This window comes from Drosophila arizonae, chromosome 5 (genome assembly GCF_054131065.1).
Source record: "Drosophila arizonae isolate 15081-1271.41 chromosome 5, UAZ_ARI_1.0, whole genome shotgun sequence".
Classification (NCBI taxonomy): Eukaryota; Metazoa; Arthropoda; class Insecta; order Diptera; family Drosophilidae; genus Drosophila; species Drosophila arizonae.
In genome coordinates this window covers 22,258,353-22,279,823 of record NC_142925.1, presented here as the reverse complement: position 1 = coordinate 22,279,823, position 21,471 = coordinate 22,258,353, and the positions used below count along the sequence as shown (strand labels likewise).

At 43.0% G+C, this 21,471-nt stretch overlaps 4 protein-coding genes and 1 long non-coding RNA gene across 7 annotated transcripts in view; 4 read left to right on the top strand and 1 right to left on the bottom strand.

Moving 5' to 3' along the window:
- Window positions 1–11: 11 nt before the first annotated feature.
- Window positions 12–6,606, top strand: mahj (LisH and WD40 domain-containing protein mahjong). Of its 2 annotated transcripts, none has more exons than XM_018011658.2 (11): window positions 12–976; window positions 1,032–1,182; window positions 1,252–2,055; window positions 2,120–2,392; window positions 2,462–4,624; window positions 4,685–4,805; window positions 4,866–4,963; window positions 5,027–5,389; window positions 5,886–5,958; window positions 6,017–6,184; window positions 6,251–6,606. In XM_018011658.2, exons 1-11 carry the CDS (start codon window positions 483–485, stop codon window positions 6,253–6,255), a joined length of 4,713 nt encoding a protein of 1,570 aa, XP_017867147.1. In that variant the 5' UTR covers window positions 12–482; the 3' UTR covers window positions 6,256–6,606. The 2 variants fall into 2 exon arrangements, with proteins under 2 accessions (XP_017867147.1, XP_017867146.2); XM_018011657.2 differs by having other exon boundaries at window positions 13–976; window positions 6,029–6,184.
- A 240-nt stretch (window positions 6,607–6,846) lies between these two features.
- LOC108616465 (uncharacterized) lies at window positions 6,847–10,259 on the top strand. Its single transcript, XM_018011668.2, has 4 exons — window positions 6,847–7,378; window positions 7,924–8,268; window positions 8,328–9,620; window positions 9,926–10,259. The coding sequence occupies exons 1-3, from the start codon at window positions 7,175–7,177 to the stop codon at window positions 9,129–9,131; spliced, it is 1,353 nt and encodes a 450-aa protein (XP_017867157.1). The 5' UTR covers window positions 6,847–7,174; the 3' UTR covers window positions 9,132–9,620; window positions 9,926–10,259.
- The window catches only part of Ip6k (Inositol hexakisphosphate kinase), a 30,955-nt gene continuing 18,963 nt past the window's right edge, over window positions 9,480–21,471 (top strand). Inside the window, exons 1-2 of one of the 2 annotated variants that reach the window (XM_089470789.1) lie at window positions 9,481–9,620; window positions 15,958–15,988. The gene's annotated coding sequence lies outside the window, so the exon portion shown is untranslated. Of the gene's footprint in view, window positions 9,621–15,957; window positions 15,989–21,471 lie in introns of both variants that reach the window. The other variant, XM_089470788.1, reaches the window with a different exon arrangement.
- On the top strand, window positions 10,119–14,086 carry LOC149268785 (uncharacterized). Its single transcript, XM_089470790.1, has 3 exons — window positions 10,119–10,259; window positions 10,671–11,252; window positions 11,321–14,086. The coding sequence occupies exons 2-3, from the start codon at window positions 10,710–10,712 to the stop codon at window positions 13,436–13,438; spliced, it is 2,661 nt and encodes an 886-aa protein (XP_089326916.1). The 5' UTR covers window positions 10,119–10,259; window positions 10,671–10,709; the 3' UTR covers window positions 13,439–14,086.
- LOC149268784 (uncharacterized) lies at window positions 18,650–19,646 on the bottom strand. Its single transcript, XR_016270389.1, has 2 exons — window positions 19,194–19,646; window positions 18,650–19,033 (listed from the first exon to the last, which is right to left on the bottom strand). It is a non-coding gene; the product is annotated as an uncharacterized LOC149268784 (long non-coding RNA).

The following is a 21,471-nucleotide window of genomic DNA, read 5'->3' as shown; positions in this document are numbered from 1 at the left end:
TTGTTGATGCACTGTGTGAAATTAGATGTCATATAATCTGCAGAAATATCTGCACAGTCATATTTTTTTCCAAATGTTTATTTCACATCCATACAAATTGTAATGGGTTTTATAATTCATTAAATTAAATAAATATTTAAAAAAAAACTACATTCTACATGCCCGGGTAACACTGTCGCTTACCTTTGACATGGCGTCAACCTTTTCAAGATGAAATTCTTTTCGCTGACCATGTACAACCGACTCGTTTATCGCTCCTCTCTATGGTGCGCGGTCACACTCCTTCATTGCCAAAAAGAGAAGCGCGTGGTTTAGCCGCACAGAATTTGCATATTAATAACGCAGTTGAACCAATTATAAATATATACAAAATTAAATATTTGGTTTATAGTTGAAAGTGCGTAATCAAATCCAATCGGTAAATTGGCAAGTGCAGCAGAACGAGCTAGTGTCCAACGCTTGCCGCGTGGAGCTCTCGAAACATGTCGAATGCGAATGAGAATGGAAGCGCCGGAGTGCAGGAGGAAGACGATGCTGAAATGCCCAATGCACCAATTCGAAATGATGCATCACTCGACAATATTGTGTTTGCAGCTGCTTATCAAAGCGACGACAGCTTGAATGATACATTAGACCAAGCTGGCCAAGAGGAAGCCGAGGCTGATGCAAACAGCATGGAAAATTCACCTGAAGAGGCCGCAGAGATTGATGCTGAAACGGATGCTGAAGGTGATGTTGAGGGTGATGGTGATGGTGATGGTGATGGAGATGGTGATGGAGATGGTGATGGCGAGGGGGACGGCGACGGAGAAGAAGAAGCTTCTGAAGATGGCCAAGAAGCGGACAACGGTAATGCTGGGGATGATCCAGCAGCGGACAGGCGCTCGGCTACGAAAAAGGAGCTCACACAAATCATTGACAAATGGGAGCAAGAACAAACACAAGCCGGCTACGATCCCGTGCCGACGCTAAGAAGGTAACCCAATTCGAATAATAATAAAACATATTTATTTATATAAATTTACTTTCAGTCTGGCCGAGATATTTGAGCGTGAAAAGGACTCATACATGCGTAAGGATCCGGATCCACTGGACTTAAGGCACCCCTATCGCACCGATCCCAGCTGCCAATATGGACTGTTGCTGAAGCTGCTCTTTCGTAAAGATCTGTTTATGGGCAAAGTATGAAAACTCTGGAAATGCAAATTTAAGAATCTAATCTAGGAATCTAATGCTTAAAAACACTTTCAGCTTCTCAACGATTATCTGCGAGACAACTACTTCAGTCGCCAGAGCATAAGTCGCAGCTCCCTGGAGCTGAATATTATTGCCTGTCGGCTCATATTGGTCGTGATGCCGGGTCTTGAGACGACGGCCGTATTCCAGACGGCCGAGGAAGATGGCATAATTAATCGGCTCTACAATTGGGCAGAGGACAGCATTGAGCCGCTGCAGAGCTATGCCACAGGCCTGCTGGCCGCTGCCATGGAAGTAAGCGATATAGCGATTACCTGTCGGGAGCAGAACATGCGTCTGGTGCCCAAAATGATTAACCGGCTGCATTTGTTACTGGCATGCAGTCGAATGAGCAAGAACACCACAACAGAGCCGAGCTCATCGCTCAACAACTCCACGGACAGCAATATTTCGCCGGGCATGCTCAGCTGGATGGCGTGCGGTGGCGCTGCGTCGGCCCCTCAGTCGCCGCAGCATAACGGCACCAGCGGCAGTGCTTCCAACATGTCTATTTTGTTTGAGAACAGTCGCGATGCGTTCTCCATGTCGCGCTATTACAAGCGCATGTATATACCACTGCATCCGCCCACAGCGGACACCAGCCAAATGCTCATCATGCGCTTCCTGACCAGCCTGGGCGAATACCAAGAGTTCTTGGCCATGGCCTTCGGCAACAATGTAATGTCGCTGATCTTTGGACATCTAGAGGAGCTCGACAGACGCGACACTTGCCTCGCCTACGAAGTGCTCAAATATCTGGCCTCGTTGCTCTGCCACAAAAAGTTTGCACTGGAGTTCATATCGCGTGGCGGTCTAGAGGTAAGCCTCATCATGTGTAGGATTAGAGTTACAGATATTTAATGTATCATTTCGATATTTCCAGCTGCTATTGAATGTGCCACGACCCAGTTTGGCCACCACGGGCGTCTCCATTGCCATTTACTATTTGGCATACTGTGAGGATGCTATGGAACGGATTTGCAGCATGCCGCGTCCATTGATATCGAATCTAGTGCGGTACGCGCTATGGATACTGGGCCGCTGTCATGACTCCTCCAAGTGTCATGCCACCATGTTCTTCAGCTTGAGTTTCCAATTTAAGGCAATACTCGATGAGTTCGACGCACAAGATGGCCTACGCAAGCTGTATAATGTTGTAAGTAGACGCTAAAAATAAATAAACAATATTGTTTATTTCACAAATTTTCCATTGCTTTTGCTGCAGATATCGGTACTTAAAATTCTCGATCCCAGTCATAACGACAACGACAATGGCTCGGAAATCAATGAGGATGTCGAGTGCGCGTCGCGTCAGATGGTGCGACACGTGTGCATCGCATTGAAGCGCTACATGGAAGCGCATTTCTTCTACAAGTACAACAACTTTCTGTGTCAGCACTATGCGAGCTCATCGGCCTCATCGTCGCACTACTTTAGCCAACAGCCTACTGTGGCCGCCAAGCTGACATTCGACCAGTTGCACGAGCAGATACGTACGCTGCAGGAGCACACCTCTGTGCGCGCTCATTGGGAGCCCGTGGATCAGCTAATGAAGCTGGGCGGCATTACGATGCTCTTGCGCATCATTGCCTTCAGCTACGATTGGGTGAACAATGGACGCTCGGAGACGGTGCGCTCGGCCCTGGATGTGCTCAGTGTGTGCTGCGTGATACCGCGAGTCTATCTGGTGCTCTGTGAACGACTGCAGATGCCGGATAAGACGACAACGTCTGGTTTCTGTTCAGTGCTGGGCGCAGCGGCCGGCGAGATCACAGCCGACGCTGAGGTACTGAAATCAGCTCTGGCCGTGCTCTGCCATTGCGTATGCTCGCCAATCATACGAAAGGACAGCAGCAGCAGCAGCCTCCTGAAGTTTGGAAACTCGTCGCGTAAGAACAAAGCCAACCAGAAATATGCCGAAGAGCTGATCGAGAAGGTGTGGGAGTCGGTGTGCTCAAACAATGGCATTGTGGTGCTCCTCTCACTGATGCAAACCAAGGGACCCATCACCGATGCCGACTGCATACGCGGCATGGCCTGTCGCGCTCTGGCCGGGCTGGCCCGTTCTGATCGTGTACGGCAAATCATTAGCAAGCTGCCCCTGTTTGCCAGCGGCCAACTGCAGGCGCTCATGCGGGATCCCATACTGCAGGAGAAGCGTGCTGAACATGTCATCTTCCAGAAGTACGCATTGGAGCTGCTCGAACGCATCTCCGGCAAGACAAAAACGAAGGCACTCACACCGCTGGATCCGTCGCTCACCAACATGCACAAGGCGAACGTGATCGCCCAGACGCGCATTCAATACAACGAACAGCAGCTCTACCAGCTCATTTTCGAGCACCTGGAGAGTAAGGGCCTCACACAAACCGCTCAGATGCTGCAGCGCGAGGTGGGTCTGCCCTTGCAGACAACGACGACGCGCAGCTTTCATCAGTCGCCCTTCGACTTCAAGGGCTTATCTGGCATCAGCTCAATGTCGCGCAGTCGCCTGAGAAGCCGCATGGCCGATGTCTCTGCGGCCATCATGTCCAATGGCGATCAGAGTCGCAGTCTGTCAGAGGACGCGTCGCCGCATTGCAGCACTAGCGCCTGCACCTCGGGTACGGCCAATGGATCTTCTGCAGTGGGCGTGCCTGGTTTCAGCTACCTCAGCGCCCAAACACCCATTAAACTGCGCAAGACAGAGCGTGCCACATCCTCGGTAACACGTTCGTTGCAGAAACAAATCAGCTTGGTCAATCCGGAGTCAAGCGCTGTGGGACTGCCGGATGAGTTGACTGTCTCTCCGGCTCTACATCCGAAACGGGTGACCCTCAATAGCATTGTGACAGAGTATCTGACGAATCAGCACTCGCTGTGCAACAATCCGGTCACCACCTGTCCACAGTTCGATCTATATGAGCCGCACAAGTGCCCAGATCCACGGCCCAGCCGTCAGGTCAGCTCCAACTATAATTTGACCTCCCGGCATTTCCGCACCCAGGCAGGCTTCAATACGGCACGCTACGATCGCCGGCATGTCCACACACATTTCGCGCCCTGGCGTACAATGCGATCTGCGGACTATGATGACCTGGAGTTCACGTGCTGTGATGTGGTGGGCAATTACCTAATCGTTGGCACACACCAGGGCGAGAGCAAGGTGTTCAATATGAACGATGGCGTCGAACAGTTCTCCTCCATATGCCACACATACGGCGTGGATGCCATACAGGCGAATCGTGCCGGAGATCTCGTTCTAACCACCAGCCTATGGCGTTTGCGCACCACCATTTTGTGGTCCATCACGGACAACGAGTTCCGCTCCAAGCTGCGTCTGCCCGAGGTCGGATACTGTGAGTTCAGTCAGACCACACAGGATCGCTTACTGGGAACCCACACGGATGTACGACAGAATTGCCTCAAATTAGTGGAATATCAATAATAATATATTTGTTATTCGCAGTGCGCCGTTTTGTATGACATCAACACGGGCTCCAAGGTGTCCACATTTACACCCACCATACCCAATCAATACACCAAAAATAGAGCGACGCTGTGCCGCACTGACGAGCTGCTGCTCTCAGGTGAGTTCCACAATATCATGTAAGAGTCTAAGAAAGCATTTTCTAGCCTTACTCTTGCAGATGGCGTTCTCTGGGATGTTCGTTCCGGCAAGGAGATTCATAAATTCGATAAGTTCAATCAATGTATCTCGGGCGTATTTCATCCCAATTGCCTGGAGGTAAGCTTCTGTAGCATATTACCATGTAACGATCCAGATTGAATGTCCTCGTTACGCTTATAGATTATTGCAAATACGGAGGTATGGGATCTGCGAACGTTTCATCTGCTGCAGACGGTGCCGGTGCTGGATCAGCGTAACTGCACTTTTTCGCCCATGCATGTGATTTATGGCGCCAGCTTGGGTGCCGATCGGGATCATGACATGGAGACAACTACCTACGATACGAGCTTTAATGTTTTGGATGCTTACGACTATTCGAGCATTGCAACCATCGATGTGAAGCGTAATATCAACGATTTGAGCGTCAGTGCGAACGGCAGCCTTATTGCTGTTGTGGAGGATCACAGCGGCTATGATTCGAAGCAGGAGACCTACGTGAAGATCTATGCCGTTGGTGTTAAAAAGAGCGAACGTTCGGAAGAGGTGCGTGCGGTTAAGGATCTGGCCGTCGATGAGGGCGTCGTCAGAGGCGGCGGCGGCACGTCCGCATTAGAGGAGCCGTCACCGCCCGCCAATGCGCCAGGCGGTGAATCTGCGCTAATTCGCATCGTCGAAGAAGCGGCACGCCCACATACGCCAGAGCCAAACATGGCGTTGCTCAATGCTGATGCACTTGCAGACGCAGGCGCAGATGCAAATGCAAATGCGAATGCGAATGGCGGCATTGGTGCTGGCGGGGCTGACGACGAGGCACGCGCCCGTCGTCCAAGCCGGCTTAGGCAATCGTCACATGGCAATTCAAATCTGGCTCGCCAGCATGCACCCAACAGCTCAATTGTTGGTGTGCGACGGCGAGCACGTACACTGGGTGGTGCCGGTGCCGTTGCCGGTGCCGGTGCGGCCATCGAGCTCAGAACGCTCATGCGGATGCAGATGCAGATGGATGATATTGAATTTAATATTCTGTCTATGCTTGCAGGAAGATGATGAGGAGGTGCCCGAATCTAATGAGGAGGGCTCCGACACGGGCTCCGATACGGGCTCTGAAAATGGTGAGTGATCTGATCAATCAGAATTTCCATTATCGAGTTTATGCTCTACTCACATCAGCTTTTCCATTAGGTCCAACTTTCCTCGGTTTCCCGTTACGCAGCCATCGCAATCGCAATTTTATTGATATTGATTCCTCCAGCGATGATGATGACAACGATACTGATCTAGAGGATGGGGAAGATGACGATGACGACGATCTTGAAATGATTGAATTCGAAATGGGAGGTAAATTCTATTCAAATTTCCCTACAACCACACGCATATAAATAATGATCATCTCTCTACCCGCAGAATAAGTCGCCCAGTCCAGATGTAGGAAATCAACGATATATCGCTGCCTTGGCCCAGAGGTTTATGTTTTTCGTGTACGTCGGGCTCGCTATTTTCCCCCTCTATAGAAAAGAAGCTATATCATCGCTAAGTTTTGTTAGCTGTTATATTATATATTGTTTGTACAAATTAAGGTGTAAAGTCTCGAGGAAGAAAAAAGTTATACAATACAACAAAAAGAACTTGTTGAAAAGCAACTGTATACAAGAAGAAAAGAAAAAAAAATACTATTAAAAATAAGAATTGTTTAACAATTTCAGAGTTTTTTAAAAATTATATACTTTTCTATGAATAAAAGAAAAAGCATACAAAATAAACTCAAGAAAATATTTGATATTAAAAAGATTTATATTAATATTAAGTGTGATTATAATATAATATTTACTTATTAACATAAATTTAAGTACCAAATAATGCTTTTGTATTTTGATTTGTAATATTTTAGAGTACATGACATTGCATAGGCAATCGTTGGGTATGGACAAAATGTTTGAACCCATTATGATATTGGGCAGCAGGTAATAGGTAAGTGGGGTCGCGGTGTTTGCGCAGTGTTGTGTGCTTGGTTTTTATTATCTTATCTTGGACTCGTATTGTGAAATGACGCGCAGGCCAAAAATGTTCGTTCAATGATTAATCAAATCAGTTGTTTGGCTGTGCGAACGCGTTCGTCTCTGAATCTGCCAGTTTATCCTTCAGCGCATAGATAAATATGGTTATATGGCTACATTCGGTATTTATCGACAATTTGCGGTCAAGTTGAATGCTTTGAATTGAGTCGAAATAGCTGACTACTTGGAATTGCGAGCTTTAGTTTCAATTTGCCAACGATAGCGCGCGCACCTCGATAGCGGAATACTTAAGATCGCCACTCGTAGCCGAGCCATGTACAAATCTAGCTATGTCTTGGGTGTTGCGCTGCTGCTGGTGCTTCTATCCACGTGCTGCAGGGCGTACGAGGAGCGTCCAGATTTCTGCATAGAAACGGAGCCGATGCTCTTGGCGGATATCAAACGGCAAATGGTTGCTCCTCTACAAAATCAATCGAAATGCAATATAACCGCAACATTATTGACGCCAAATGAAAAGGTGAGTTCCAATAATGCAAATGGGAAATTCAAATTTAATGAAGTGCGAATTTTTTAATGGATTGCCGATACGGGCTCATTATAAAGCAATTAAGCATAGGTATACATATATATGAATAATTTCTCACTCATAAAAACTCTAATTGAGTGATCAAAATAGTCGCTCAAATCCGCCACCTTATATAGCATTCGATCAATCAGCCGAGGTGAAGGTTGAGAGTTCGGTTCGGGCAGTCAATGTGACAAGTTGAGCAGAGATAGGTCCTTAAATGACAATTTCAAGTCACTTGAATCATGGTATATGTCCATGTCCATATATATACGTATATATAGAATATATTATATAGCAAATAAATCAGCTTAACTCAATAAGCACTGGCACTCTATAAACTGTGTAGAGGAGATATTCCCAATTCAATCAACTGGGCGATAAAGAAAGCGGGCAAACGGGAATAGTGTATGTGAATAGATAATGCGAACAGCTTAGATAACGGCATTATTTATGCGTGTGCTAAATTAAGTTTTCTGTGATTGACTAATCCACAGGAAAGACTGTATGATACCATATGCGCGGACCACGGCTCCTTGACTATCAAACGGAGCAATCATCACTTCTTCAAGCTGCTCAACGGCGAGCTCTATGGGCGTGGAGAACAGAACGACATATGCAAGGGAGGAGTGGACTCAGTGCTGGCCTGGGTGCCGTACAAGATCATGATGCAAAACTATGCGACTGAACTTAATCCCAGCGAGCGACTCAGCTACATAGCAAAGGCGACCAGTGTGGAGCGCGAGAAGACGGAGCTCTGCCACTTCCGGCACACCGATCTGGTCAACAACGTGATGGACAGTCTGTTCACCTGTGTGGTCATGATCTTCGAGGATAACTTTGTGAGTACATTGAGCATATATTATTGTATGATCTCTAATAGCCAGGGCTCTCTTTATAGTATGGCATAGATGACAGCATCAATGTTTTAGTGGAGCTGCAGCCGGTGATGTACCAGCTACGCAACATCACCTACCAGCCGTGGCGCAACATCACCAATAGCTACAAAATGCGCCTCGGCGACGGCGTGCTCAAGAATCCCAGCGCCCAGCGTAAGCCCATCTATGGCAGCCTTAGCTATGCATATGTCGAGAAGATTCGCTTGAACACGAGCAGCTTCTACAACGACGATCAGCTGGAGAAATTGCCGCTGCTGCTCGAGCATCGCGGCGCTATGGTGGAGCTAGATATAGACGGTGTAGGCGGCATAGATGTTCAGGAGCAGGCGTTTTTCGGACGAACCATGGATGCCCGCAGCGAGGTGAAGGTTCAAGTGATTGGCCAGTGGATGGATCTGCATAGAGAGATTAGTGCCGACCTGTACAATTATTATGGCTTCGGCCTGCAACATTACAGGCAGCACATATCTGGTGTCCAACTGACGTTCGTACGCATCGACGACACTGAGCCGGCATTCGAATCACCGGAATCCAATAATCTGGTCAAAGCGTCGTTGTTCCGGGACATGGATTCAGCGCCAGCCAGGATGAGCGTAAATGGTTCAGCAGTATTTACGGAGTGGGAGGCGGAACATCAGCAGGCTGATGATTCCTTCTATCCCTGGTTTGTGATCAGCTGCCTGCTCTTTGGCATAATTGTGCTTATCCTGGTTTACGGAATTGTTCGCGTCTACAATAAAAAGACTAAGGAGAGGCAAAAGTACGAGCTGGCCAACACCAGTAGCACACAGGCCAATGCCGCTTAGAAGTTAAGCAACATTTTTATACGTTCCATACAGGAAATTCTAAAAATTTTGTTCAGAATTTAATTAAAGTTTTTTATGAATTCAAACGCAAGTTGTTGTTTATTTGTCAAGCAGCTGATTGATTGAAATCGATATCTCTGTTAAACAACGATGTTAAATCCCTGTGTATGTGACGTCACATTTGCTATGGCAGCTTAATTTGTGCCAGTTTCGACGGCACCTTATAAGAGCTTTCGTCATGACATGACAGTCCTTAAAGTATTCGTACCCGGCGCAGCTGTTACGTGGGCGTGTGTGATGCGAGTGAGTGTTTTGTGGGGCAGTTGCTAATTAATAAATGTGCCTATCTATTAAAAAGTGCATTGGCGGACGACAGAAAGTCGCAAAAAGTGCAATCAAGCAAGGCACAGTGAAATTGTGAAAAAGTGTGTGATGTATGTTCTGTGAAATGTAAAATCCGCAATCTGGCGTCCTGTTAATTCGCAAAAGGTATGTATCTTGTTTATAGACACCTACCAACCAAATCTTAATATTAATCAATTTAGTTAGTAAGCTTAATTGTTAATTGTTCAATCTACACAAAGAATGCACATGTGTGTACGTGTTTGTTGTTTGTTTTCTACTCAACATTTGGTGTGTTTTTGTTTTGGGTGAGTTGGCAGCCCCATGAACTATAGCCACGCCACATACGCATATCTCACTCACACAATCAGAGGACGGGGCGAAGCAAAAAAGAGAGCTCTATATATGTGTAGCGCGAGTGTGTGGGTAATCGTCGTTTCACGTCGTTTCAGCTAACTCGCGGATTCTGCAGTCGACAGAAGAAGACAAAAGCAGGAACAGCACCACTGCGGTTGCACAGAAATTTCATTCATCGAATTTTTATTAATTTGGTACTGGTCGAAGTCTAGTTATTTCATTTCCTTGCCAGAATAACCAACTGGTGCACCATTTGTTTTTGTTTCGCATCATTTCAAAACAAACTCGTGCTTTAGTGCTTAAAATGTGAAATAAAATGAGTTTTTCGCATTGAAATCGCGTGACGCGGCCATATTTAAAAAATAATTTAATGTCGAATGCAGTGCAAAGTCGAAGCGAGGCTACATAAATTATATAAATAGTGCTTGGGTAAGTCAGTTTTTGGCTTATGCTGCTAAAAACCTTGACCAAAAGTGCGAAAAGTATGAGAATTTAATCGGATAATTGTTAAAAATGTAATGCTAATACATGCAAAACATATTTGTTTCATTTGCTGCGAAAGTAGTAAAAATATGATTTTTCGCTCGCACCAATACCAGGATGGTAAATTGTGTATAACTAGTTGTCGTCGTCGTCGTGTCGTGTCAGCAATACAGTTGTCTCGCTTGCACCGCTGGCCGCGAGTTGCCAGAGCGTTGACCAAACGTCGGCGCTGCCAGAGTATCTTAAGCGCTAAAATTTGAAATTGCGCTTATCAACAAAAATTCTCATATATTTCGCCTGTGGAAAAGGTTTACAGTAAAATGAGGCAACAAGTGTTAAATTCCGTAATGCTTATAGAAAGAAACTTCAATTGAAGGATTTGTCGAAGCCGTCGCCATGATGGACCGTAAAAAGGTACTGGAATTGGACAAAATCTGCCGCTTATGCATTTCGGAGCGCAAGGAAATGCGTCCGCTCTTCAGTGAAAAAGTACCGGAAATGCTGATGGATTGCACCAGTGTGCGTGTCGAGCCCACCGAGGGCTGGCCCGACAAAATCTGTGTGCAATGCGTCCATGCAGTTAGTCGGAATCATGCATTTAAGTCGCTTGTCGAGCGTAGCGACAAAGAGCTCCGTGAATATATAAAAAGCTTGACGGTACGCCTTGGAATGGATGAGTCGCTTACCCCACAAGAGCGCAAGCAGCAGAAGCTGCTGCAAAAACAGTTCAAGCATCAGCAGCAGTTAGAGGAGCAGCACCAAAAACTGGAGCAGCAAATACTGCAGCAACAGCAGCAATTGCATCAGCAACAGCAGCAGGAGCAACAACAACAACAACAACAGCAGCAGCAACAACAGCAGCAACAGTCACCTATATATCTTCTACAACAGCCACATCAATTACAACAGCAGCAGCAGCAGCAGCAACATCAGCCGAAGGTATAAAATTAAAAGAAATCGTGCACCAGATTTACTTGATCAATTCTCTTGTTTCCACTCTCGCACAGCCCAAGAACAAACTGAAACCACTGCAGCGAAAAGGCAGCTCGCGGCAGTCAAAGAAACACCAGGAAATGGTTCACCTTCTACCGGAGCCAGCGCCACCGCCGCCACCACCACTACTCCAACAACAGCAACAGCCACAACAGCAGATACAACAAATTCAGCTGCCAACGCTGCAGCCGGCGCCTGCGCAACTGATGCCAACAACGACGGCACAGCAAATCCTCTTGCCGAATGGACAGTTAATAACGACCCAAATAGTGACGCCGCAGCTGGCGCAGATTATCAGCCCCCAGACGACGGCATCGAATGCCGCTGCGTCGGCACAGGCTCAATTTCTGCCCCAGTTGCTGCAGGCGCCCAATGGCCAAACGTTACAAATTGTTCAGCAGCCGAACGGCACACAGACGCTACAGCTGGTGCAGTTGGTGCCGCAGCGAAGCATGGCGCCGGCGATAACGACGACCACGACAACGGACATGTGCACGACGAGCAATGGAGCTTCGTTAGCCGATGCGGATGTCCAGCTGCTGCACGATGGCGAAATGGATGATGAGGATCTGGACGAGGTCTACGATCACTTGGACGGCAAGGGCCACACCTTTGAGACAATAGTCCTGGACGATGATCAGCAGCAAGACTTTCTAAAGGATCAGAATCGTCAAGTGCTCATCGACGAGGAATACACGCAAAGCGACACACAGGAGCAGGAGACAGACGAATACTTTGACGAGCAGCTGCTGGATCACGAGGATGGGGTCAAGCACGAGGATGACGATGATGATAATTTCATCATAGAGGAGATTCAATTAGATGAGGACGATATGCTTGAGGATGCGGAAGGAGAAGTCGATGGCGATGGCATGACGAATGTGGACGAATGCGAGTATATAACCGATGACCAGGAGCACGGCCTCGGCGGCGATGTCGATGATGAGCTGCACTATGCCATAATGGAGCCGCCCGATGGCGATGTCAGCGCCAGCGACATGGATCAGGCTTTCATAGATGTCGAGCAGCAGCAGCAGCAGCAGCAACAACAACAACAACAACAACAACAGTTGCAGGAGCAGCAACAACAGCAGCAGCAGCACCAGCAACAGCAGCAGCAGTCTGTGGACCTGCAGAGCATATCGTTGGAGAATGCTGTCGTAGAGTTTGGACAGGATGCACTGGTCGCACCCACGTTACATGTCAACAGCACGCCCAGTCCAACACCCAGTTCAGCAAAACGTGCGCGTCGTGGCAACACGCAAGCGCAATCGCAAACGCAACTGGTGGAGACGCCGTGTAACCACCAGCATAGTCCACCCACCATAAGCAGCAAGCTGGCGGCGGCCAATTCGCGACAGCTGGTGCAGACAGCGTCAGTGATAGCAGCAGCCGGGGCTGATGACAATTACGAGATCGATGCGAATCTGGTGACGGAATTCATCAGGCAGCATACATCACCTTTGGGCTCAGGTCGTTACATCTGTCACCTGTGCAGCACGGAGTTCCGGCAATTCAAGGGCCTGCAGAGTCACATGCACTCGCACACCAATTGGATACGGGCCAATTGCAAGAAGCAGCCCCAGTGCGAGATCTGCTTGAAGAGTTTCAAGGGGCCGGGCATGCTGCGCATGCACATGAAGACGCACGACGCGGAGACGAATACGCCGCTGTGCAACATCTGCAATCGTACATTCAAATCGAAGGCGATCCTCTACAGGCACCGGCAGACGCATCAGCAGCGTGCCTATTGCTGCGGCGTGGCCAATTGCCGTAAGAATTTCTCCAATGCGGCCAATCTGCGATGGCACGTGGAGCGCAAGCATCCGGAATGCGTTGAGCCGCTCTATAAGTGCGGCGAATGCTCCACCCTGTACGACCACATCGACAGCCTGCAGCATCATGTGGAGAATACAGATCATGGCAGCAATGCCAGCGAAGCACAAACAATTATCACCACCAGCTCCAATGCGGCATTCAGCGGCGCCGTTAGCATTGTTAGCAATGGCACCGACATGTCCAGCATGATAGCCGCCGCACCAAACGCCCTCAGTGGCACAACGGCCACAGGTGATACGCATGCCGTTGTCGTCGGCTCATCCGGGGAGATGTACTTCGTGACGCAGGCGTAGCCAACGCAATTCGCCGACATTGCCGGCAACTCCGAGTGCCTGCTCGGCATGTAAATCCTAAACAGGCATCTAGATGTAAAGAGAGAATAACTAAATACACATGCATATATATAGACATATATACAGACATAAATATATATATTTTTATACTACCCCCATAGGCTATGTATACCTAAAGATAGTTTGTACACATACATACACACTCTCACATCCACACCCACACAAACACCTTGCAATCCTAGTTGTCTGTCAATGTAGATCGTTCGTAGTACTCGAATTTTTGATACGGCATTCAAACTGTAAAATATTAATTCATAGAAAAGCCGTTCTTAGGCATAAGTTTCTAGGTTTTAGCCAAAAAAAAAAAAAAAAAAAAAAAAAAAACAGCCGCAATGTATTCAAAATTATATATATTAAAATATATATTCTGTATGGCTAAAGAATATTGCGTGCATCCGAAGCTGTTCATTGCGGCTATAGATGTAACCAGATTTGATTTTCAGACTGGATTTTATTTAGACTAAATTTTTCGGCTTGGTTTTCATTGTTGGGCATTGATTATTACTAAAAACAAAGCAAAAAAAAAAAAAAAAAAGTAAAGCATAGAATTGTTTTAAATGCAAATAAAATTTAAATAACTATATTATAGCTACAACTGTTGTTTAACTCACGTGTGTTTGCTGAAATTTACAAACCGCATAACACCCTAAGCCGCTTTTCTTTCGCTTGTTACAGTTAGCTGGCTCAACAGCATAAATTAACGGGCAAAAGCAATTGAGGTTGTCAAGGTCTCATCGTTGATCGATTCCCTTTAACGACAGCGACACGTGCCTAGCCGGTTAGCAGGCAAACCATTCCATTTGACGGGTATTACCTATGGTATAAGCTGTTCTATTTTCATTCATTCCGGGTATTACATCTCGAAATAAGCATATACATTTCCATATCTTTTTACTAGACAATATCGAATATAGCTTGTTAAAGAGGTCGCCAATAACAATTTTCTATAAATAAGTTTATGCGTATTGATATGGCTAATATTCAGTGGTTCTCTTTTTATTATTCTTAGAGTTTGATTTCGATTGAATTTTGGTTTCTAATTTACTACGATAAATTGGAAATTTGATTCCATCAGAATAGCATTTCAATTTTCTTTTAAATGGAAAATCTTAAATAAAAGACGCAATTCAATCGCCCTCAAATATGCATTTGCTTTTGGGTCAGCTAGAGCTTATATCGTTTCTATGAATGTTGTTTGTGCTGCCTTTGAAGCTCTATACCCTGTAAATATTACTAACGTCAGAAATGTCTATATGAATGAATAGTAGCTATGATTATATTAAAAAATATTGTTTGTAGACGTGTTAAAATTATTTTATATACTATATATGTACACGAATATTATCTTCGCATACCAAAAAGATATATATAATATATAATACAGTGCGCATATCATTAGAATAGCGTTTATCCATGATTTCAATGACTAATGCCGTGTGAATTGAAACAATTTCGTGTTTCATGCTTTGAGCGTGCTAAAAATCTGTTTTGAAAACTATTTTGTCCGCATTCTTCGCATTCATTTTATATGAAATGAATTCTTCACCTTCCATGCCAACGCCCACCCCGCTGTGCAGGTATTCTAAATAATGGACCTATTTACGTAGGTGAGAAACATAATAATTATACTCATTTTAATTTCATTAGCATCTGAAGAGGCAACAAACTGACAACGCGAGAATCACGTCACGTTCGATTAAAATTCAAGCGAATTCAATTAAGACTTCTTTAATTTAGTTTCTCTAGATATGCTGGTTATCAAATAAATATTTATACGCTTTTAAATCTGATTTGAATGTGATTGTTTGCCTTTTTGTTTGATTTAGTAACTATTAATTTATTTAAGGTTTTCTACTAAATGCATTGTTTTCAAAAAAATTTGAAAACATATCCCGTATGTCAGGTATTGTATCTACATATGAGTCACTGCAGGATATCTACAAGTCGAGCTATGTTTAAATGCGTACAAATGTACAAGAAATTTACACATATATCTTAGCTATACACCAGCTATAGCAAATGTATGTGACACAAATGGTTACAGAGTATCATTTAGTCGAGCTTGTGGAACAATTCAAAAATCGCCATCATTCATATTCGATGACTTCCAACTAAATCATAAACGACGTTTATAGCAGAAAAAATGCATTTGTGACTCATCAGGGTACAAAAAGGTGCAATAGACCTAATATAAGATATAGCTCTCAATATAAATATCTATGCTCCAGCTATGTCTAACCCAACCGCTGACAGGATATCTCCTAGTCGTGCCCATGCAGTCATTCTGGATTACCCAGTGCGTCACTTAATGCGCAGCAGTTTATGGCATATTGCAGCATAGTTTACAACGCAATTCGTTAATTTGGCCGACTCTTAATGAGCTTCTGCTGAAATTTGGCCTAAAAAGCCAAAACAAAAACAAAAATTGAATATTATTTTCGTTCTTGGTTCATTTACAGGTGCCGTTCGGGGCATATCAGTGGGGCACAGGTGAGCTGCTTGGACACACGCTCCATCTATATAAATAATTATCAGATGGTAAACTCAAGTGCACACTCGGCCATATAGCCTGACTTGCCTGTGTCAATATTATTGTCCAATTTGATAATTATTATTAATTAGCAGTCAACTTTGGCGAATCCATAAGAAGTGCTGACAATCGAAAATCCCATCAATTTCACATTATTTATAGCGAAATTGATTCGCGCAGCCCGATTAGATAACCGATTGGAGCGGGCTTCAAGTTCCGTTCCTTTCCATTCCTTTTCGTTCCGTTACATAGGGCCCAGAACGACGACAAACTGGGATTGGAGTGCGTGACTACGCATTTCTTAGGTTGAGCGAAGCATTAAGAACAATTTAGGAGTATTAATTTGCTGTCTGAATAAGTTACACATATATTGTAGTTCATATATGAATATATAATTCATATGCCAAGTGCTGTTAGGAAATCAATAATTCAAGGGGTGGGAAATTCCAGATACTAAATTCACATGACATCATTTTGCTTTGGGTTTTTGAAATTTCTCTAGATAGTATATATAGTAGCAGAAGGCGACTTTATATAACTATAGATATAGATAGATATAATAAATATACATGTATAAGCCATGAAAATTTTACGATGAAATGATTATACATTATGGAATACTTATGCATCCTTGAACTTTCTAAATGACTTGGAAGTGCCAAAAACTGTGCAAATTCTTCTTATACAGCTTGTATAATAAATATGAATATATTTTTATATATGTATATATATATATTCGTATTCATATTTATAGCATATGTTTTAAATGTGCTCAAAAACCTAATTGAAGAGAATAATGAATTGCGATCGCTTTCAGGTTTTCCGCACATGTGAGATTATATCAAATTTAATTGATTTGACAAGCTAGAACAAATGTACATATAAATACATTAAAAATATATATATTTATATATATTTGCACGATTTCACTTGGAAAATTCTTGTGATATTAGCAGCTGAATTAAAATAATTAAATATTAAATATGCTCATTAAAATTATATGCATACCTGCGCACTGATTTATCGTTATATATATATCTCTCTCATAACTCGATTCGTGCCAAATGTGAACGTATTTCGTGCATGAATAATCATTCCGAAAAGCATCGTTGCTTTATAGCCAAGGGATATTATATATTTTTGAATATATATTGAATAATAAATGAAAGCAGCTGTGGGCTGTCAGTAATTAGATTTATTTAATGGCAATTTGATGTAGGTATACATTACAGCAGATGTGAGATGTTACCTGAGTTAAAAGGGTGCTAAAATGTAAAATTGGTGTAACAGATTATGACTTCATAAGTTATAGGTATTATATCCATTATATTGATATTGACTAAACAACAGATTCTATTCAGCCTTCTACGTACGCATTTTATACACTAAAAAGATAGTTAAAGAAAATCTGTATCAAAATAATGTTATTCAGGCATTAACATTGGTGTAACAGAGAATACGATTTTAAAGATTATATAAATTATTGATTAGAATGAGCAACAGATTCCGTAATGCCTTCGACGTACGTATAAAATCTATATAAATGACAAAAACACTTTTCAATCCTCAATCCCTTTCACAGGTCATATAAAACTATGGGAGATATCCCATTTCCTATTTCCATTTTAAAATTGAATAAAATTAACTAATTCTGAAATATTACTCCACGAAGGTCAAGGTATGTTTCCGTTGGACACTCCCGATTAAATTCTCTACACCCCTACTGCTTTCAATTATGTCATTATTCTATAGCAATTCAATATTGTTTATGAAGAGAAAACCCCTTTGAAATCATTCGACAGCCCATTTACATTCATGATTTGTTTATATTTGCTTCTTTGTTTGAACATTTTGAATAAACAAAAACAAAAGCAAATAGCCGATTCTAATTGCAGCTGACGAAGCAGCTTTTTGTTTATGTCATTCGACAGAGAGAGAGAGAGAGAGAGACAGAGAGAGAAGAGGCAGACGTTTGCCTTTTCTGACGCCGGAACAAACCGAAAGCGAATGCTGCCCCCTCCTGTTTACAGTTCAGTTGAGTTGGAAACGATGCGCCATAGATCATAGATCATCGCTGATGCTGCCCGCGATTACGTACGATGCGTAAGATTCAGTGAGTGAGGGAATCGTTTTGATGTAGGTTCTGGTCAGCGTTCTCATGTCGCTATAAATGTACCGAGTCCCGCCCCTCTTGACGAAGCTTTCTTTGCTCTCTGCTAGACATTGACGTAAGCGCAGAGGAAAACAAAATATTTCTAATGCATTATAGTCGACAGTCGGGCTATATAAGTAAGTACAAGACATTAGCAATAATTCGAGTACTTAGCTGACTGATTCTATATTGATCTGATTTGGTTGTCGATTCGTATACCCTAAGCAGTTTCGATATGTGCATTAGGGTATGATGGGTTGGTGGAAATTTATGCAGCTTAGTTGATTTTATAAGGCATGAAAACATTGGCTCACCATGGTTATATTAGATATATGACATATAAATAAATGTATATGTCTTGATCTTTATTTTCATATTTTACAAGATTTCATTATGGGTTTCAATTATAAAAGTTTAGATAAATATAGTATAACTGTAAGGATTTTAACTTAAATTGAATTTGAGCAAGTTTAATAAAAAATAAAATAAAAAATATTATTTATTTTATTTGACATTTTTGCTAAAAGTTTTATCTGCAATTTGAGCTTTATTTTGTGATCTGTAATTTCCGTATTTCTAATATTCTTCTGTGCTCCTAAGGTTATTTTTATTATTTTTAATCAACTATCGGACACTCTTTAAGGGTATCTACTAGTCGTGCCAAAAACTGTGAAATTTCCACTAAATCACTCTTGGTTTTATTTATTCGTCTTCTTCTTCTTCTTCTTGTGTGACACGTCAACAAATTTCCTTTTTGCTTATGTGCAACATCACGAATTTGCAATTCACACTATGATTCGCACATTGTTTTTTGTCGTGTGCGCTACTCCATTTGGGGTACATTAGTTATCAACTGCAATTATATATACCAAGACTTATGTATATAAATTAAATACATTTTTTTTTATTTAAAAGTAGATAATGTTGCCACAAAAGCAAGCTGAAGGCTTGTTTAATAAAATATAGCAATTTTTCAAATGCATATGAATATACTTTGGCTCCAATTGCAATACCTATGGCTATTCTAATTACCCAACATTTGATAGCGCAATGGGCCGTCATGCTAGCCGGTTGTCCGCCTTGCTTTATTTATTTTTCTTATCGTTGGCATTAAATTCAACTTGATCTGCATAAGTATGTGTGGATGTGTGTGTGCATGTGCGTATTGGTAAGCACATACAAATTTACAAATGCTATTCAAATATTTATACAATTTATATAATTATAGTCGGGCTGCCGATTGCGGGCATTATTTTTGGGTCTGTCGCGCATACTATATATATACTAGATATAGTATATATAAGCATATATATATTATATAGACATTTTTGCGTCGCAAATTCGTTTCCGTTTGCCAAAGAACCAACACGAAAAGGAATTATATAAAATGTATAAAAATGTAAAAAAAATAAAATTGAAATAGAAATAGAAATAGAAACAGCTGACAGAAAAAACTGTAATGTGGGCCAAACATTTCGTCAGGTGCCATTGACATTGGCTGAGTCGGTCAAGAGTCTGCTCAGCTTTGCTCTGCTCTCTATTTATAAATTTGCAAAAATTTATTTTCTTAAATTATTATATTTCGAATATATCTGTCGCATAGGTCTTTGCTATTTTACTAGGTATTGCCTACTTTTTTGGGCCGCTTTGATTGTGCTCGTGAAACGTGTGGTCAATAATTGGCTTCGTTTCGGGTTTGTTTTCTTTTTTAAACACTTTTAAGGGGCCTGTTTCGCATTAGTCAAGATTGCCCTTGCTGAGCATTGAAATTCTCTTGGCATAACTCCAACATATTCGCCTAGCCGCCCACTGATTTATATCTGTTTAGTTGGCAACAGCTGCTAATAAAGTTCGGTCGCTCGCTTATTTCGATTCTTTTGTATTTTGTGTGCTCGGGGGAGGCCCTGGGCTGGTGGCCAATGGTTATTTCATTCAACACATTGCTACAAACAATTCGATTGTGGCTCTGGCCTCGTGCCGGCGCCCAGTCAATGCCCGATTTCTTCTAGCCAATATCAAGGCGGAAGCGAATACGCCGGGCAGCTGCCGAGGCGTGGCTGTTCACGGACTCAGCTCGTGGCCATTGTTCCGGCTAAGAAGTGACGTCCCGGCGTGCTAAATGTGTTTCAGTCCATCTCGCCCCCTCTTTCTGTATATATATCTCTCTCTCTCCCTCTCTGTTTGTCTACCTGTCTGCATTAGCTTAATATAAATTGTTTAGATTTTCGCAATGGTCAATTGTAAAATGCTTTTCAATTCGTCTTTGCTGCGTCAATGTCAGGGCTGTGGTTGTCTGGGCAATATATAGATACAATGCCTATAATATATATCAAAAGGAATATATATAAGACAAATATCGAAAGCTATCGACTGCATTAAAAAATTAATTTGAAATATTTATTTTGAAAAACGTTGCCAAAGAATTTTTTAAAAGTTTTGTTTGGGAATTTTTATGAGGAATTTTTGCACAAAGAATGGAAAGAAGCCGCCGATCACATTAAATATAATTTGGTTGTTAATATAATTAGATTGCTTAAAATTCCGCAGAAAGAAATACAAAAAATTGCCCAAGAGACTACAAAAAAATGCTCGAAATAGTTTAAGAAATAAACAAACAAAATAATGAAAAATGAATTCGTAATACTAATCCTCGGACACTCTCTCAAATCGTGCTCTACTTGCTGGGAGCTGAGCTGTTTTACTTAATTCGCAAATCGGTTTCGCTTTGATTTATGACAATGGGCAGCCCAAATGAACGCAGCTGGATGGATGTTATTCACTCAATTTAGTTGCATTGTGAGTCACATTATTGGCTAAACGAATAGGTAAACTTTATTGTTATTGCAAAATTCAATTGCCGGCTCGGCGACTGCCGACCAGAGACCCCCCTCCGCCCACCGCCCACCTACCCACCGCCTTCAACTGACGACAGTTTTCAATTAAACGAGCCCCAAGCGCGTGTTTTCAATAAAAATTGTCTTACCCCGAATTCCCAAAACAGAATGATAGACAGACAAACCGACAGGCAGGCACTGCATGGAACTAAAGCTGAAATTGCCGAGTGCGAATGCAAATTGAAATTCAAATGCTAAAATTCGTAGACATCATAGTATATATACTATTAAAATTCTTAGCGCTGCCAAACAAAACGTGGCTAATAATATAAACAATTGCTCTGCCGCACGCATCCGATTTGTGCAGTGGCACGTGGCTTCAATTAGCTAATGCCCGCCCCAATGTCAGGCAGAGATATACATAGATGGAGAGTGGGAGAGCGGGAAAGCGAGAGTC

What these genes read in the sequence shown, in the direction of transcription:
- LOC149268785 (XM_089470790.1), top strand. Translation starts at nt 10,710, where the DNA reads ATGATGGACCGTAAAAAGGTACTGGAATTGGACAAAATCTGCCGCTTA. An exon ending in AGCAGCAACATCAGCCGAAG is followed by an intron (nt 11,253 to 11,320) that starts GTATAAAATTAA and finishes ACTCTCGCACAG; the next exon opens with CCCAAGAACAAACTGAAACC.
- mahj (XM_018011658.2), top strand. Translation starts at nt 483, where the DNA reads ATGTCGAATGCGAATGAGAATGGAAGCGCCGGAGTGCAGGAGGAAGAC. An exon ending in TACGCAAGCTGTATAATGTT is followed by an intron (nt 2,393 to 2,461) that starts GTAAGTAGACGC and finishes CTTTTGCTGCAG; the next exon opens with ATATCGGTACTTAAAATTCT. An exon ending in CGATACGGGCTCTGAAAATG is followed by an intron (nt 5,959 to 6,016) that starts GTGAGTGATCTG and finishes TACTCACATCAG; the next exon opens with CTTTTCCATTAGGTCCAACT.
- LOC108616465 (XM_018011668.2), top strand. Translation starts at nt 7,175, where the DNA reads ATGTACAAATCTAGCTATGTCTTGGGTGTTGCGCTGCTGCTGGTGCTT. An exon ending in TATTGACGCCAAATGAAAAG is followed by an intron (nt 7,379 to 7,923) that starts GTGAGTTCCAAT and finishes ACTAATCCACAG; the next exon opens with GAAAGACTGTATGATACCAT. An exon ending in TGATCTTCGAGGATAACTTT is followed by an intron (nt 8,269 to 8,327) that starts GTGAGTACATTG and finishes CTCTCTTTATAG; the next exon opens with TATGGCATAGATGACAGCAT.